This window comes from Haliotis rufescens, unplaced genomic scaffold, assembly GCF_023055435.1.
Source record: "Haliotis rufescens isolate VD_foot unplaced genomic scaffold, xgHalRufe1.0.p SCAF_20, whole genome shotgun sequence".
NCBI lineage: Eukaryota > Metazoa > Mollusca > Gastropoda > Lepetellida > Haliotidae > Haliotis > Haliotis rufescens.
The window spans coordinates 16,377,013-16,395,482 of NW_025963891.1; the positions used below are offsets into that span (position 1 = coordinate 16,377,013).

Sequence of the window (18,470 nt, forward strand, 5' to 3'; positions counted from 1 at the left end):
GTTGGCCTGTTTAGTTTACTTTATAAACAGTTTAGATGGCCTTATCAATTGAGTCGAGCCTCACATGACCTCAATAGTTAAGTGATGAAGACTTACAGTTGGCCTTTTTAGTTGACTTGATGAAGAATCTCACTCAAGTGATAAAGAATCTCACATGGCCTTATTAGTTGATCGATGAACAGCTTCACGTGGCCTTATTAGTTGATTGATGAAGAGTTCCACATTAGTTATTAGTTGACTTCATGAAGAGTTTCACATGGCTTTATTAGTTGGTTTGATGAAGAGTTTCACATGGCCTTATTGGTTGGCTTGAAGAGTTTCACACGACCTTGTTGGATGACTTGATGAAGAGCTTCATATGGCCTTATAATTTCATTTGACAAAGAGTATCAGATGGCCTTATTAGTTGACTTTGTTTCCCTTTCTTCGCTTTGTGACATGATGGTTAACAATATTTCTTATTCACATCACATTTTTTGTAAATGTTTCTGATGAAAGGAATATTCACATTTTTGTAATGTTTCTGATGAAGGGATTCTTGGCAACCAAGGCGTCCACGTCCTTGACACCCATGCCAAACTTGTATGATGAAGTGATGAAGGCCTTCCGTGCAGCACCTGAGGTAGCATCACCCCCTACTTTCGAATCATGCAGACCCAGCCTGTATAGAACCGGGGTCTGCCCCCCCCCCCCTCCCCCCCCCCCCCCCCCCCTCCCCCCTCTACCGCCATCGAGACAAGAACTTCAGTTGCCCCCGGAGTTTCAGGCAAGGACTTACTCCTGATGGATGATGTCGTGGAAGATCTATTCTCTCCTCCTCAACAACCTCCGACTCTTGGTTGATGGTGTGATATTTCCTCTTGTGGTTGCCTTGCTACCAGACAAGAAGCAGGAAACATACAGAAGCCTGTTTCAACGTGTCAAGGACGAAGCTAGTACCTTTGGGTGCTACTTGAGCCCAACTGTGAAGTCGGTGCCAGACAAGCAGCGTGTACAGAGTGGAGAGGGTGCTTCTTCCACTATTCCCAGGCCATTGTAAGGCGGGCGTGTTAACTGGGGATGAAGCAGGACTTTGATGGGAAGAAGCCAGTTGTTTGTGACTTTCTCCGGCAGTGCGTTGTGCTCCCTCTGGTTCCGCCAGCAGAGGTTGAGAATGTGTGGTTAGAGACTCTTGGAGAAATGCCACGGGAAGACCGTGTTCATCGTTTGGCTGACTACATAACCAGCTATTGGATGGAGGAAGATCTTCATCTCCAAGAATGGAACCACCACGACAACTCCGGACCACGTACGAATAACCACTTGGAGGGTTACCATAACAAACTAAAGAAATTAGTGTCCGAAGCCCATCCTATCATTTTCGAAGCCTTACACTACATCGCAAGCATTCAGAGCCCCACCGAGACGAAACTCATTAAGTTCGAAGCTGGCTAGAGAAAATATATATCTATATATTTATGTGCATGACTGTGACATGATAATGATATACAAAATGGTAAATAAAAATCAGAAATGAAACAATTTTGTGTTAAGTGATGTGTGTAATCAGGACAAAAGGCTTACAACAACATGCAACTAGGTCTATTGTACCGCTAAGCCTTTTATTTGCCAAAATCTCACGAAGTCGACCAGGAGGATTTTCTTACCCGTGTCCAGTCATTGGAGTGAGTGAGTGAGTGAGGTTTTACGCCGCTTTTAGCAATATTCCAGCAATATCACGGCGGGGGACACCAGAAATGGGCTTGGAAACTGCATAAACCACTGACCATGGATCATGGACGTCTAGCACATCAAGTTCTCAATTGGACCTATCGGTGGGCGGCGCGACGTAAACGGAACCAAGTTTTTAGAATACACCTGAAGTTTAATGCACTGGGACTATCTCATTTTAACAACATTAATTACACGTATGACAAATGTTACGTCACAAGGACGGTTCAGGAAGAGATATTTGAACAGTTCACAGAAAATTGGATGAAGCTGATCAATCAAAAGAATAGCGTACACGGAACAGGTGGAAATAAGCCGAGAACCTACGCCACTTTTAAAGTCGAATATAGAGTCGAATCCTATGGGTTGGGTGAGCTTCAGCGGTCACACAGAAGCGCCCTTTCAAGATTTCGGCGCGGAGTTGCGCCGCTCCACATAGAAACTGGACGTTACAACAGTACCCCTACTGAAGAAAGAACTTGTTATGTATGCAGAGATACAATTGAGGATGAAAAACATGTTTTATTACACCGCCCACAGTACCAGTCTTACAGATGCCACCTCCTTTCAAAGTGCAATTCAATCTGTCCTGATTTTAACGATTTTAGTGATAACCAGAAGCTAGGTTTTATACTTTCCAGCCCAGAGATGATTGTTACATCTGCCAAAACCTGCAACAGAATTTTATTAGAACGAACACGGGTTTTATACAAATGATTTTTACGATGAGTTTTATTACGGTTTTTGGGATCTTTTTATGTATTTATATGTCATACGCTTTTCCCCAATAATTTTAGTCTCTCATAACTCTGCCTAGAGTGGCTCGTGCTACACCTTCATATTAATTGTTATACCTTGTAAATATTTAGTCTTTGTAGCAAACGAGGTGAGACTTTAATAAATTATCTGTCTGTCTGTCTGTCTGTCTGTCTGTCAATATTTGTAAGGAGACATATGTTATATTTGGTGTACCAGATAGTGGTTTTAATGGTAAAGTGCAATATTAGGAACTCTGATAATTATTTGTCTGTCTGTCTGTCTGTCTGTCAATATTTGTAAGGAGACATACGTTATATTTGGTGTACCAGATAATGGTTTAAATGGTAAAGTGCAATATCAGGAACTCTGATAATTACTATCCCCGTGGTACAGCATGTGATTTGCACATCAGTGTGCGTTAACAAAAGTGATAAATTCTTTCCCTGATCATAAGTAATCTCAGCTAATACCATTAACCATTGTACGATTCCGATAACACCATAAGCAAAGTATTTACGAAAAGGTGAGCGTATCCTGGCCCACTGGTGGCACCCGTCATTAAGACATGCAAGGGCAAGGCAATTGTTAACCTGAAAACAGAGGGGAATATATACAATGGTACAAGTCAAAATATGGAATTGTATCGGACATCAATCAGTTCGCTACTCATGTTGTCGTCACTTGTTGTATGTTGTTTAACGCCGCACTCAGCACTATTCAAGCCATATGACGGCAGTATAATGAACTGATTTTGAGCGTTCCTTGGCGTTTCCGTATTCCCCGGGGGGTAAATCAGGGCGTTATCACACACACACACACACACACACACACACACACACACACACACACACACACACACACACACACACACACACACAACACACACACACGCACGCACACACAAAACACGCACGCACACACACACAAAACGCACACACACGCACGCACGCACACACACAAAACACGCACACACACACAAAACACACACACACACACACAAAACACACACAAAACACAATAACCAATGCGTGTTTGGTTATACAGAATTCAAAATTTAATAATGGCCTAACGGTATTTCAATCAGTATCACAGTTGTTGTCTCCAGCTTTTCTCTGTATCGCCACTCCATGATATTTCTCGAAATTAACTCTATTTTTCAACAATATTGTAATATATAGCATCAATATCAATATTGCTGATTAAGTGTAAGTACAAAAATTACTCCGTCACATTCATGTTTTATTGTTAATATTAAAGTAAGTAATGGGATGTCCTCAGATCTTTGTTTAGCGACAGCGAGACCTAAGATCTGATTTTAACGAGATTGGTTTTACATGTACATTCCTGAAAACATTTTACCACTTAAAGATAATACCCTTCGGATTCAAATTAACTGTATATTTATTCATATCACCTTCATTTCTAGTATATCATATTATCTGTAAAGGGCATTGTGTCGTGCTCTTCTCTCAGCTCCAATGCTGAATTGTTAAGGGTTATGTCCGTAAGATATTAACACAGTAAAGAGTCACTTATTTACTGTAAAAATGTAATAAGGTGTCAAACAGGTGCTTAGGATTTATGTTTAAGTCCCAAAAGGAACAGAGGCTGTGTATGTTTTATTGTAACATAAAAGTAGGTATGTTCTCTGATCTGATTGGTTAAAAAGTGTTGTCGAATGAGCATAACATCGCTGAATTTTTGGGGTCTCATCACCGTGTATGTATACATTAATTAATGGAACTATTTTTGAAATCATCAACATGGAGGAACAGATGGAAATTTACCCTGACTTCCACATCGGAGATTTCGATGAAATATTGAGTGATTGGGACGACGAGACATTTTCTGAGATAATTCAAAAATTTGAAGGTAAATGAAATTTACCTATTTTCATTAATTACCCAATCATAATCATAAATGATGTAATTTTCTTGGGCTTGGCCAAAGGGAAAAGAAAAGAAAATCATTTTTTAACAGAGTAAAAACATTTATTGCAACTCTATAATAGTTATGACTTTCATACACCCACCTACTTTTGTTATTATTAATACTCACAACAGCTGTTGAAGCTGAAAACCGTTCTGAGATGGCCCCTGAACTAGGAAATACAGCCAGCGTTTCCGTAGAGCCAAAAGTTCAAGCGTCCAGTGACCGCTTCGCGTCCCTTGATGCAAATGCAGTACAGGACATCGTGGATGGGAACCTCTCCAAATCTACTGGATGTAATACCTCCTGGGGAGTTAAAATATTTCGACGTAAGCCATTGAAACATAAAAGAATACATAAACACATACCTAAAATTCCTACGCAGATTCGATCAACATCAGCGAGAGTTACCTCCCTTACACCATTGCCATGATAGCAATGTAAAGCGTGACCAATGTGTCATCGCAAAAAATAGCAATAATATAACGAGATTGACCAAAATCTTAACGTAAATTAAATATTTCGTTTTGTAAGATTTGAGATATGTTATGCTAAATGGATATACGGAAATTTCATTTAAACACGACGCCGTAATAGGACTAGGCCCTAATAAAAAATTACTCCCACTTACTGTCACATTTGTACCCTGAACAAGGCAATCTTTTTCACTTCCAGAATGACTTGGTTTCCGAGGTTTTGAACCCAAGTTCGAAGAGCTTCCTGCTTCTCAACTGAATGAGAGACTGAGGTTCTTTTATGCCGAAGTCAGAAATGCTGAGGGAGATCTTTACTCAAAATCGAGTTTTGTTGGGTTGCGTGCTGCCATACACAGGCACATCAGGGGACCGCCATTTGAGCGCAGCATAAACATTATCCAAGACCGGGAATTTCACACTGCAAACAATGTTTTTCTGTCCATGATAAAAAAAACTAAAGCGCGATGGCCTTGACCAGACAACACATCATGCTGCTATCCCCGAAAAATTACGGCGTCGTGTTCACGCACATCTTACAAAACGGAATATTTTAGGTATACGGAATTTTTTCATTTGAACAATGAAATTTCCGTACATCCATTCAGCATAACATCACGCAAATCTTACAAAACGAAATATTTATCTCCTAAATAAAACACGTTAGCCATGCATAACACATGGCGTGATGTCAAGATCCCCAAATCTCAAAATGTTTTGAGCATTAACGTGTATATAAAAACTGTGTTATTTTATTAATGGTGTCATTCCTTAGTTACCGCGTCCCTCTCCCGCATCACCACGGGTACATCCAATCCACTATTGTAACAATCCGTATGTCAAACTCATAAGTCACAGTGCATTATATTAATCAAGCATGTCAGAGGGAAAATGTCGGTCGTTGTGTGAGACCATTTAAGTCTGTAAGTAATCGATCACATATTCTTGTTTGATAATAGCGTCCAACCCAAACATATTTAAGCTTTCACTGTACTTGGTTATCTGAATATTGTATCATTGTGCTTTGATAAATTAATCTAAAGCGTTTTTATCAAAACAATTCCAAAACAAGTCCAGGATACAAACATATTTAAGCATCAAAACCCGTTTAAATTATCGGACAAGGATTAAAAACCTTCCAACATTAGTAACTAATTAGACATCTTCTAGTGAGCGAAAGTGCCTCCTACAAAAATAAATAGAGAAATCATATTATATTACTAATTATTAGCTGAGCTAATGACATGGCTTAGGTCACGAACTAATTTGAATTACTAAACGTTACAATGCCTAGGACCCTAGCTTCAACGGCTACGGAATGCAAATATTCCATTTACTGTTATTTAGATTTTTCGGAACATTAGTTTTTGAAATGCATGACGTAATAGTTTATTTCAGGAACTCAATACATGCTGTTTCAGTATATCCTTGTATCTTAAGCTGACATGTCTGTTACATTGAAAAACATCATCGTTATTCCAACCAAAGACGTATATAAAATCTATACACGTCTTTGTTTCAACACAATGTATGCATGCAATGGAGGACAAGAGAAAAAAAAACGTTTTCTGTGATAAGGGAAGCAAGAATCAACAGTTACTAGAATGTCAAACTACTTTGAATATGAACTTGAATAATAAAGGAAAACATTAAAAAGACAACACTTATGTGCTAGAGTCAGCTGGACTAAATACATTTACCGACCAACACGTAAAGCATATGTTAAGTTTCACGTCATATCCACAACCTGTACATTAAACTCCCTATAGTTATTTTTTAATTAAAACCTGATAGCAATGCAATGCAGTGCGTCAGTTAACAAATATTCAGCGTACACGGGAAACTTCAGTGGTATGTGGTTAATTGGGTCTCCTTGCCATATGTTACTAATCACCTCATACGTCACTTATGTGGTTGCTGCGGTTCAATCCCATTGTGCTTACATCCCATTGTGCTTACATCCCATTGTGCTTACATCCCATTGTGCTTACATCCCATTGTGCCTACATCCGCATTTGCCTACAGAAATTACTGTCGGCTCATTGGAAACTGTGACGGTATTAAGATATTTTCTTTTGAGATCAATGCCATCAATATTAGAGTGAGTATATACTTGTTACTGTATTAACAACAAGAACAAAATAATATAGAACCAATCACATCAATTAACTATATCTAATATCAATGCAATTTAAATTTTAATCCATTGCTGTTCAAACAAGCAGTGTACATCTGTTAATACATATGCACGTATAAACGTTATTTCCTTTAGAGATCAATGCAGTTAACATTAGACTTAGTGAAATGTGTCAATGTAGACAAACAGACAGACAGATAGTTTAATTATGTCTCGCCTCAATTTACATATAAAAAGCTATAAAAATAACATAAAATAAAATAAAATGAGCCACTCCTATTGGGGTTATGAGAGACAAACTACTAGAAGTAGTATAACCATAGTTTAAAAACATTATCGAGGATAAAATTCTGTACAACATATATGCAAATTAAAAAATATATTAGGCTTTATATAAAATATTACTACGCAGCTGCAAAATGTATGTCACCTCCTTTATTTGAATCCCATCACATTGAAAGGTATAAAACTTGATTTTGGCTTCTCGACTCCGGAAGAAAGACACCCATGCAGCTCCTAGATGCCGCTGGACACCTTTTTAAATTAGGACAATAATTTTCTATGATATGATGAGTATTGCCCTAACTATTGTTATTATTTTTCTTTTTTGTTATATTATAAATAAAACATACCCGTGACTTTCATTATGTATCATGTTTTTATTTCATTTCACAAGTGTTTCCCATTGTGCCTACATTGTTTCGTTGTCTCAGTATGTCTCAGCTTATCCGATCTCACAGGTGAAACAGGTCACAGTCCATCTTCCCGAGGCAAGAAAGTTAACTGACTATAAAAGTCCAGTTTCCACCCTTGCCGAACTAAGCTGGTATAATGGAGTTACTTTTTGGCTGGGCTAGCGAGTCTATGCATAGTCCAATCGAAATTGAGCAACGAAATCAAAATCCGGTTTGTAAACTGTCATGCAGATTTTGGTCGAATGCAGGATTTGCAAAGCATGTGCACCGCCAACTCGTTGTCAGCAGTTATTTTCCAACTCTTTTCATGTTTTTAATCAAGGTGCTCACGTGATTGCATTTAAGACCCGTTTTATCACAATATAGATCTTGATTATCGATCATATCGTTCTAACTGGGCGCCGCCATTTTGTTTGAAGCAAATGCAAGTGATTCGAGAGGTGGAATCTGATTGGTCTATAGGAGGGACTTGGAAGGGGCATAACTGGTAATAGTCACTGGTGGCGCTACGATGGAGCCCAGTAATTCCAGCCTAGTTCGGCAAGGGTGGAAACTGGACTTTTAAAGTCAGTTAAATCCCTTGCCTCGGGAAGATGGTCACAGTCATGATCACTCGTGCATCACTTTCTGAGTATCAGACCATATCATTTCAGGATACTGTAGGCAGAATGGAGCTGTAGGCATATTGGGCAGACACCGTTCCTGCACACTAACGGACCATTGCTGGTAATTTAACGCAGTTATATGATCAACCATTGAACTATATGCTATGTTTCGTCAACATGGTAATCTTCCAATTACCAATGACCGAATATTCAGGAGCGTATGAAACAAAGGATAAATTTAATCATACACAATTCCAAGGATAAGAAAGTCTGTGTCATCTATGAACAACATTCACTATTTCACACGTTAGAAAATACATGAAAATGGACCCGTGAAGATCCGGGGTAGAATAGGTCTTTAGCAACCCATGCGTGACGTAAAAGGCGACTATGCTTGTCGTAAGAGGCGACTAACGGGATCGGATGGTCAGGCTCGCTGACTTGGTTGATGCATGTCATCGTATTCCGATTGCATGGATCGATGCTCATGATATCAATCCCTGGATTGTCTGGTCCAGACTCGATTAATTACAGACCGCCATCATATAGCTAGAATATTGCTGAGTGCGGCGTTAAACAACAAACACACATATCCTACGGCTAGGAGAGAATATATATACAGTAAACTACGGTTATAACGAACACGCTTATAACGAACTGACGGATATAACGAACTTACTTTTTGGTCCCGACTATTTGCTGTAGTTATGCTGTATATATGCTTATAACGAACTACGGTTATAACGAACTCAAATTAGTAGTCCCTTTGAGTTCGTTATAACTGTACTTTACTGTATCGCTACAAATAATGTACAGTGCGATCATGATGATAAATAAGAATCACCTCTGACACCAAGGGAAAATACATCGACCTATGACTGTTTCCCATGTCTTAAACATTGATCATACGTCCTCTGTTCAAGTGCCGCATGGTTGAAGATAACACAGTAATGGTCTTTATAATTTATGTACGCTGGGTATGTACACAAGCTACACGTTAACACGACTCACTCTGAAGTCACTGTGGGATACCTGCCACGGATCGATATCTGCTACAATAACGCTTAACTACCATGTACTGTCTGCTGGCTGTTTTACGGTTCGCTTGTTCATGACGCGACACCGTGCCACGTTCATCGCTCTGACTGCATGTAGGTATACCTAAACATTCCCTCATCCGGGCAACAGCTGTGGGTGATGTTCCTGATTCCGCTGGTGTGATATGTAACCCTATTTTCCGGCGACAAACACTACAGGTAGGACGAAAAATAACCTTAAGCTCTCAACATTGGAACATGTCATTCGTTTAGTTCGCGGCGTATCCAGAAGCTTTGAGTGGATATGACAGCTATTGATTCTTCTGGGTGTACAATGGAACCCACCTCCCGGAAACACAGCCTATCGCACGATCACTGGAAATGGCAGAGACAGGATTAACGGGGTTAACATTCATTTGAGAATTATTGGAAAGTCAACATGTCGAAAAATGTGATTTGGTATGACATTTCCCTTTGTAAATATGTGGCGCGTTCGGGTAGCCGAGTGGTTTAAGCGTATTTTGTGTTGTAATGTACTCTATTTTTACCGGGGCGGTCGGGTAGCCTGGAGGTTTAAGCGTTCGCTCGTTACGCCGAAGACCTGTGTTCGATTCCGAGATGGTTACAATGTGTGAAGCCCATTTCTGGTGTTACCCGCCGTGATATTGCGGGGATATTGCTAAAAGCGGCGTAAAACCATACCCACTCATAGTGTCAATTTGTATATAGGAGAGATATAGACATACCAATAAGGATGAAGATTAAACCAAACGTAGGTTGTTATTTATATTTCATCAATAATAATTCATTTCAATCTCGTTATTGTAGATGAGAGAAAAGCTAGTGCTCTGAGGCAGGAGTCTTATCACATACGTTGCATAAACCATCCATTTATTATATATCCAAGCTTATTTTTAGCTCATATAATATGATTTCTACCACAGTACGTACACGTATATTGTATTTAGCATATAACACCGCACGAACAAGGGAAGTATGATATCTCGTTTAAATTGCCAGGTAAACACAACGTCACGATAATAAATAACGTGGTAATAAAAGAAAGCAGATTTAGGTCAGAGGGACACAGTTTTGGGCAATGCAAACAACCTGACTCGATAAGGAAAATATTCTAACTGACAAAGAATGTGATACCCTGGTATCGATGTCCGTTTACATAGGCTGAGAATATTAGTTCCCTATACGCGTGTATGCATATGGGGCGTTAAATGTACCATGCACTTAATGCTGCAGACATGCATGCGTGTATGCATGGTTAATGGTGTCAGCTACCCCATGCTGTCATGAAATGGAGGGATTGAATAATTACTAATTGGTGAGTTAACATAATATCTCAATGTTTAAACTTTACTGTGTGCGGGTGAGCAAGTATCGAGCGTATATGTATATAACAAACACGATGAAAGATTTGGATCGATAAAAAATTTACCATGTAATCGATAGGTTTCTCGGCGGGATAAAGCCAACGGGTTAAAACGCTATCCTTTTGGGTCATTTACAGATCGGGTAGATACTACGCTCAGAGCATGCAAACAAAGATGGCGTCGCCCTTAACTTTAGGCTATGGAGTCAGTATTGACTATCAGGTATGAAGACAAATTACTGGGACAATAGATCACAGTTCAGTTACGAAGCCGTTCTTGATTCAGATCGATGAGACTGATTATGGAAGAGTAACTTGAACGGCATGGTTTGAGTGATATCAGACCGACTATGTCTGTCTCCGTTTTGTTTTGTAGAATCATACAGATGAATGAAAAGTAAATACATTACAGTAAACTACGGTTATAACGAATATAAAGGGACAACTAATAGTAGTTCGTAATAACCGTAGTTCGTTATAAGCATATTTTCAGCATATATACAACAAATGGCCGGGACTTAAACTTAAGTTCGTTATATCGGTCAGTTCGTTATAAACGTAGTTTACTGTACTTAAATCTTTGTACACCATGAATCTTGTCAATGTATTTCGCGTTTATTCCTTATACAGGGTATTTGTCATCACATAACACAATCGCGTGATAACACCTATATCCCCAATATAGGCACGTTTATTTGCTTTAACGGCTATTATTATTATTGGATTGACTTCACGGTATGATAACATTTACTATAAGACCATAACTTGTACTAAAACTAAACGGTTACCGTATTTCCTAAGATAACAACGTTTATCTATATTTGTTAGTCGGTCATACACCGCCTCCGTGGTCTAGTGGTAGAGCGTCCACCCGGAGAGCGGAAGGTTCGGGGTTCGATCACCGGACGTGTCATAATAAAAGACGTTAAAATATGGTACTTGTTGTTACCCTGTCTGGCGCTCGGCATTAATGGGCTAAAACAAGGACTGTTCGGCTCGGAGTCTACAGCATACTGTGTTTGAGTGGGGTATTCATGTTAAACTGCGGCATGGTATCTCAGTGGGCTAGCACTATAAATCGGCATCAGTCCGGACACACACACACACACACACACACACACACAAACACGTGCCTGCACCTCGCTATATAAGTGCAATAATCTTGGATGTGACGTTAAACCCCATTTCACCTCACCTCACCTAGTCTGTCATACAGACCCTTACACAAATATATCCAATAAGTCTAGATTACTTGCAATATCAGATCTATTTTTGTCAACTTTAATTAATGAAGCAAACGTTTAAGAGATCGATAAAAATGCTTAAAACAAGAAATTGAATATATACACTTTTCCAAAGAAGTTGCAGAATAGCCTAGTATTCTTTTATTTACTGTCACGTTCGTAACTTCTTTTGAGTAGTATATAATCTTGATGGCCGACGGACGGATTTTTCATGCCTGCACGTGCATGACCCGAAGGTCTGTCGAAGGAGACATGAAATGTACAACCCGTCTGATGTCTTGATTGGTATATTGCCTCATTCGCCTAGCCATGAGCCAGTTCGCGGCGACGGCCCGCTTATAACATGACTGTGGAGCGGTAAGCTAAATGTCAAATAAAACAACTTGTTCCACGTACGATGATACGAAGCTCACTGAATGTTTGAAAGTATTTCGTGAAGCTCGGAAGACTATGGCCACCGCGTCGCCCTGAAGGATACATTACGAATGTAATTTGTTTTGAAACAGTATTTATTCGTTCATCCACGACAGGATGGCTTGTATCGGCGATGACGAAGGTATGCATTATTGTATTCTTTGCGACAGTAATCAATAGTAAGTTCGCTAAAGTGTTTTACTGCAACGTCAAAACACGCTTAGGAATGTAATGAATGTCGGTATTGATTAACACGATAACATCTCACAAAGAAATTGTATTATTTCAAATAATTAATCACGCTGTCTTGAAGATAATGCAAATAGCAACCACTTCTTATGAGTATGCCACGCAAATATCACTGATCTTTGCTTTTATAGATCGCAAACGCTTTTAAAGGTTTTAAAGAAATTTTTAAAAATATAAATAGATATAAAAAAAACCTTTTCACCTCACAGCCAATGGCTATGTGGAAAGATGCTATATAAATCTATATAGCTCATTTATATACAACCTGAGGTCGGTAGTATATATACACCCAAGAAATAAGAGATTACAGCTTTTATTATCATCATCATCATCATCGTCGTCGTCGTCGTCGTCGTCGTCATTATTATTATAATTATTATTATTATTTTAACACAGTGATGGGGGTCCTGAGGATGGTGTGCTTCCGTAGACGGAAATGTCAACATGCAATACTCATACTGGTTCCCGTATCGCTACTCATAACCTACATCTACTTTGTCAACGACGACAGCATCGCCCATATACAACATCTACAGCGACAGGCGTTAAGGGCAGCCGGTCTGAGGTTCCAATCGGATGTCTCTAGCATGTCTGGGGAGGAGAACGCGAGGGGGCGGCCAAAGCAGGTTCCCGGGGTAGGGGAAAATGAGAAGGCCGTGGACATTCCCCGCGGAAGGGATCGGTTCATGCCTGCCCCTAGCTACAGGGACGGACTTACGGACAGACTTACACACGATGAGCAGCATAAACTGAGGATACATACTGTTAAAAAAGGAGTGGAAGGGCTGAAACAGGAAGAGAAGCCTGCATCTGAAGGTTACGAATCACAAGGGGGTGGACAGAACCCTGGCGAGGGTGGTGGTCACGGGCCACAGCTGTCCGGCACGTGTGATAGTGGGGTGAGTGTCCTAAAGTTTACATCCATATACCAAATATATAACGTGTGCTAGTTTGTTTGTTTGTTTGTTTGGATTGTTGTTTCTGTTTTATCATTAAGCTATTGCTCACAATCTTGATACTAAATCATAAGCCTTAATACAACACTGTCATACGTGTATCCGATCACATGAGAACTGTTCATTGTTTGTTTGTATATTATTTAACGCCGCACTCAGCAACATTCCAGCTATATGACGGCGTTCTGTAAATAATCCAGTCTGAACCAGACAATCCAGTGATTAACATCAGGAGCATCGATCCACCTAATTGGGATACGATGACATGCATCAACCAAGTCAGCGAGCCTGACTACCCGATCCCGTTAGTCGCCTCTTGCGACAAGCACAGTCGCCTTTTTGGTTGCTAAAGACCTATTCTAGCCCGGACATGTGCGAACTAACAACATATGTTACCATCAGTGACATATTGGTTTAATTAAAAATGAGTACCGAAACACTACGAATACGCAGGGCCGAAAACTAAATATTATATTGCCAAATTACTTTCTTTGATTTATATATTGATACTTTGTAGTCATCAATTTGTAGTCATCGAGACGCTGTTACAGTACATCGTTACATCGATACATAGCCACTAATTACTATACTCTTCCTTGAATTGGTATTAACTTATCATACCTATTGTTATACGTGCATCGTCTCTGCGCAGAAATGTAATCCTACAAAAGACGGCATGCTCAACATCCACATCGTCGCCCACTCTCACGACGACGTCGGCTGGAAGAAGACGTACATGCAGTACTTCAACGGGAAGTCTGGAGACTTTGGTATGTGCAACCCAATACGTCGGCTGATATCACTTCTACAGATGCTGACAGCTGACGTCGCATCTCTTTTGTTGGACGAAAGTTTTCAGATGTGTCACTTTAATGGTCGTCTCTTGCATACGGGGCGGTCGGGTAGCCTAGTAGTTAAAGCGTTCGCTCGTCACGCCAAAGGCCCGGGTTCGATTTCCGACATGGGTATAGTGTGTGAAGCCCATTTCTGGTGTCCCTCGCCGTGATATTGCTGGAATATTGCTAAAAAGCGGCGTAAAACCTTACTCACTCACTCACTTATTGCATACGTTCAGAAGTCACAGGGGGCACGGGTTGCCAAGTCCCCTAAGCCGACGCGATTCGCTGTGCTGAATTGCGTCCCTTGGGGACGCCAGAAACCTATGATTGTGGGTTAGAATCCCGGTTCGATTATGTTTCTAGGTTTGTCAGCACCATACCCGTGCTCGTGGGTTTCACCGAAGTGGTAAACGTCCGAGACCTGCATCACTTCGGGCTTTTCTTCCACATTAAGCTGACACGCCGCGATATAACTGGAATACTGTTAAAAGCGGCGTTAAACCCAACTCACTCACTCACTCACTCCCAAGTCACAAGTCACAAGAATATGTTTTCGTGTTAATCACGAATTCAAATCCATTAGACAACTTTTAAAGTGGCACATAACACACTGAATTATTTATTTATAATCAATGCTTTGTGCATCGTTTCTCGATTAAAGATTACTCTTTATACCAAATATTCATAAGTTATATAATAACATAAAATGTCCATTTCGTATACATTGTTGTAAATATTTCTATGTGGAGCGTTATAATTGTAGGACGTATCAGCACACACGAGTTCTGGCATACACAGGTCTCGCTATTAACCTTCTGACTTTGGCTATGCACACTATTACAAGGACACTATTACACAGAGATTGGCTGGATGAGTCAGTTGATATAAACCCGTGAAGATCGGGGGTAGAATAGGTCTTCATCAACCCAGGCTTGCCGTAAAAGGCGACTATGCTTGTCGTAAGAGGCGACTAACGGGATCGGGTGGTCAGACTCGCTGACTTGGTTGATGCATGTCATCGTATCTTAGTTGAGTTGATCGATGCTCATGATGTCAATCACTGGCTTGTCCATCTTCCCGAGGCAAGAGAGTTAACTGACTTTAAAAGTCCAGTTTCCACCCTTGCCGAATGAGGCTGGAATTCCTGGGCACGATCGTTGCGCCACCAGTGGCTATTACGAGTTATGTCCCTTCTATGCCTCTCCTATGGTCCAATCAGATTTCACCTCTCGTATCACTTGCATTAGCTTCAAACAAAATGGCGGCGCCCAGTAAAAACGATCTGATCGATAATTAAGATCTTTATTGTGATAAAACAGGTCTTACATCACGAAGTGCATCCAATCACGTGAGCACCTTGATTAAAAACATGAAAAGATTTAGAAAATGCCCGTTGACAACGAGTTGGCGGTGCAAATGCTTTGCAAATCCTGCAATCGACCGAAATCTGCATGACAGTTTACGAACCGGATTTCGATTCCGTTGCGCGATTTTGGTTGGACTGTGCATAGACTCGTTAGTCCAGCCAAATTGTAACTCCATAATACAAGCTAAGTTCGGCGAGGGTGGAAACTGGACTTTTATAGTCAGTTAAATCTCTTGCCTCGGGAAGATGTGGCTTGTCTGGCCCAGACTCGATTATTTACAGACCGCCGTCATAGCTGGAACATTGCTGAGTGGCGTGAAACAACAAACAAACAAACAAACAAAGTTGATATATATGTCCGATATAATTATGACGTATTTTCCAGGCGAGACTGGATATCATGGCGGAGAGTGTACTCGCTGCATCCTCAACTCTGTCATCCCCCAGCTGCTGAAGGACCCCAGACGACGCTTCATCTTTGTGGAGATGGCCTTCCTCTCCCTGTGGTACCAAGAGCAGGACAAGCAGATGCAGGAGGATGTCAGGAAACTCATCCGGGAACGTAAGCACCATTGGTCATGATGACTCACCATAGTACACATACATGTGTTGTTCCCGGTACTCCGGCTTGTTATAACAGGCGACTAAATGGGTCGGTTCGGAAAATGTAATTAGAAAATAGGTCCCCAGATATCTATGCTGGTCGTAAGAGGCAACCAAATGGGGCGGGTGGTCAGGCTCGTTGATTGCAAGTCATCGCAACCACAGGCGTTGCTAATAATTGTCAATCACTAGTTTTTTCCTGCCATGACTCAATGATTTAAATCCACATAGAAGTTTTCGGGAGTGACGTATCGGGTGTTTGGGATCAGAACTGCTTTGGGCTATATTGCAAACTTACATGTTTTTCATTTGTTTACATTTAAATTTATGTTTTGTGATTCCAAGGTCGACTTGAGTTGATTATCGGCGGATGGTGCATGAGCGACTCAGCGACGACATACTACGATGACGTCATCGACCAACACACCTACGGCTTCCAGTGGATCGAACGCCAGTTCGGCGAGTGCGCCATGCCCCGGAGTGCCTGGCACGTGGATCAGTTCGGCCACTCCAGGGAACACTCATCACTATTCGCCCAGGTAGGCCACAGAATAGATGAAGAACAAAAAGTCAGATCATAGCCCAAAGAAACAACCCAACTTTTTATCCTATCTGTCTCATTTACAAGAGACCCGTGAAGATCCCGGTAGAATGGAAATGGAAATAATTGCCCTTAACCAATCAGAAGCTAGTATTTCAATGTAAGGTGACATAAATGTAGATACCCAGAGCTGTGAGATTCTCATTAATGCAAAGACGTTCGTGCCACTACCAGAGGTCCTGACCCGTGAAGATCCGGGGTAGAATAGGTCTTTAGCAACCCATGCTTGCCGTAAATGGCGACTATGCTTGTCGTAAGAGGCGACTAACAGCATCGGGTGGTCAGGCTCGCTGATTTGGTTGATGCATGTCATCGTATCCGAATTGTGTGGATCGATACTCCTGATGTTAATCACTGGATTGTCCCGTCCAGACTCGATTATTTACAGAACGCCGTCATATAGCTGGAATATTGCTGAGTGCGGCGTTAAATAACAAACAAACAAAATCATTCACATGAGTCGGTCGTTATCTGTTTTCATGTTATCCAGAATCCATAAGTATAGAATTGCGAAGTGATATTTATACATTTTGCTAGACTAACGGTTGGTCTCTGACAATATATAGTCTTGATAGAAACAAACTACACTCAATACAAAAGGAGCCCGAATGGCATGGGACATTCAGAACCTGAATCTGTGGAAAATCTAGACTTGCTTCATTTAGAGCTGTGGTGGTGGGATTGGGATTATATTAGGGAGAAATATACGCTCTAGAGAAATAGTGTTTTTCCTCATTACAGAAATATAATGAAGGTAGGATTTCGATTGCAAATATATCTAACTCATGCGATATTCATGTTCAACGTTTGATAACTTTATATGTATGTAAATAAGTTTTTAAAAGAGATCGCTAAAGTTGTAACACGCTGGACATATAACTTTAATGGGTTTTTATTTTTCAATCATCTATGAGCCATGTTTGTTGGTTTATTGTTTTACGCTGCACTCAGATATATTCCAGCAATATGACGGCGGTCTGTAAATAGTCGAGTCTGTACAAGACAATCCAGTGATTGACATCATGAGCATCGATCTTCGCAATTGGGATACGTTGACATACATCAACCAAGTCAGCGAGCCTGACCACCCGATCCCGTTAGTCGACAAGCATAGTCGCCTTTTTACTTCAAGCATGGGTGGCTGAAGACCTATTCTAACCCGAATCTTCACGGCTATGGGTCATGTGGCCCATAAATACATAATATAATATATATATTAAAATGATTTTACAGTCATTTAATGACCAGTGTTTACACCTGCGTTCACAACATATACTATTATACAACAGTAGTAGTGGTATATATGTAGCCTCCTCTAGATTTTTTGCAGACCGTCATCATATAGCTGGAATATTGCTGACAGCGGTGTTAAACAACAAACAAACAAACAAATGAATTAAATACTGAACAAACACTCAGCTTCAAAAACGTTTCTCAGAGAAAGACTGTAGACTTTGCCATGATCACGA

General features: G+C 40.5%; 1 protein-coding gene across 6 annotated transcripts in view; it reads left to right on the forward strand.

Annotated features, from left to right (window-relative positions):
* The window catches only part of LOC124132488 (lysosomal alpha-mannosidase-like), a 42,876-nt gene that overhangs the window by 2,816 nt on the left and 21,590 nt on the right, over positions 1-18,470 (forward strand). The window contains exons 2-6 of one of the 6 annotated variants that reach the window (XM_046496432.2): positions 8,357-8,429; positions 13,033-13,535; positions 14,245-14,362; positions 16,183-16,359; positions 16,746-16,939. In XM_046496432.2, the coding sequence (XP_046352388.2) occupies positions 13,035-13,535; positions 14,245-14,362; positions 16,183-16,359; positions 16,746-16,939 (990 nt within the window). In that variant the 5' untranslated portion in view covers positions 8,357-8,429; positions 13,033-13,034. Of the gene's footprint in view, positions 1-8,356; positions 8,430-9,342; positions 9,565-10,504; positions 10,682-12,344; positions 12,530-13,032; positions 13,536-14,244; positions 14,363-16,182; positions 16,360-16,745; positions 16,940-18,470 lie in introns of those variants that run through there. The other 5 variants (XM_048400884.1, XM_046496423.2, XM_046496448.2 and 2 more) reach the window with 5 other exon arrangements.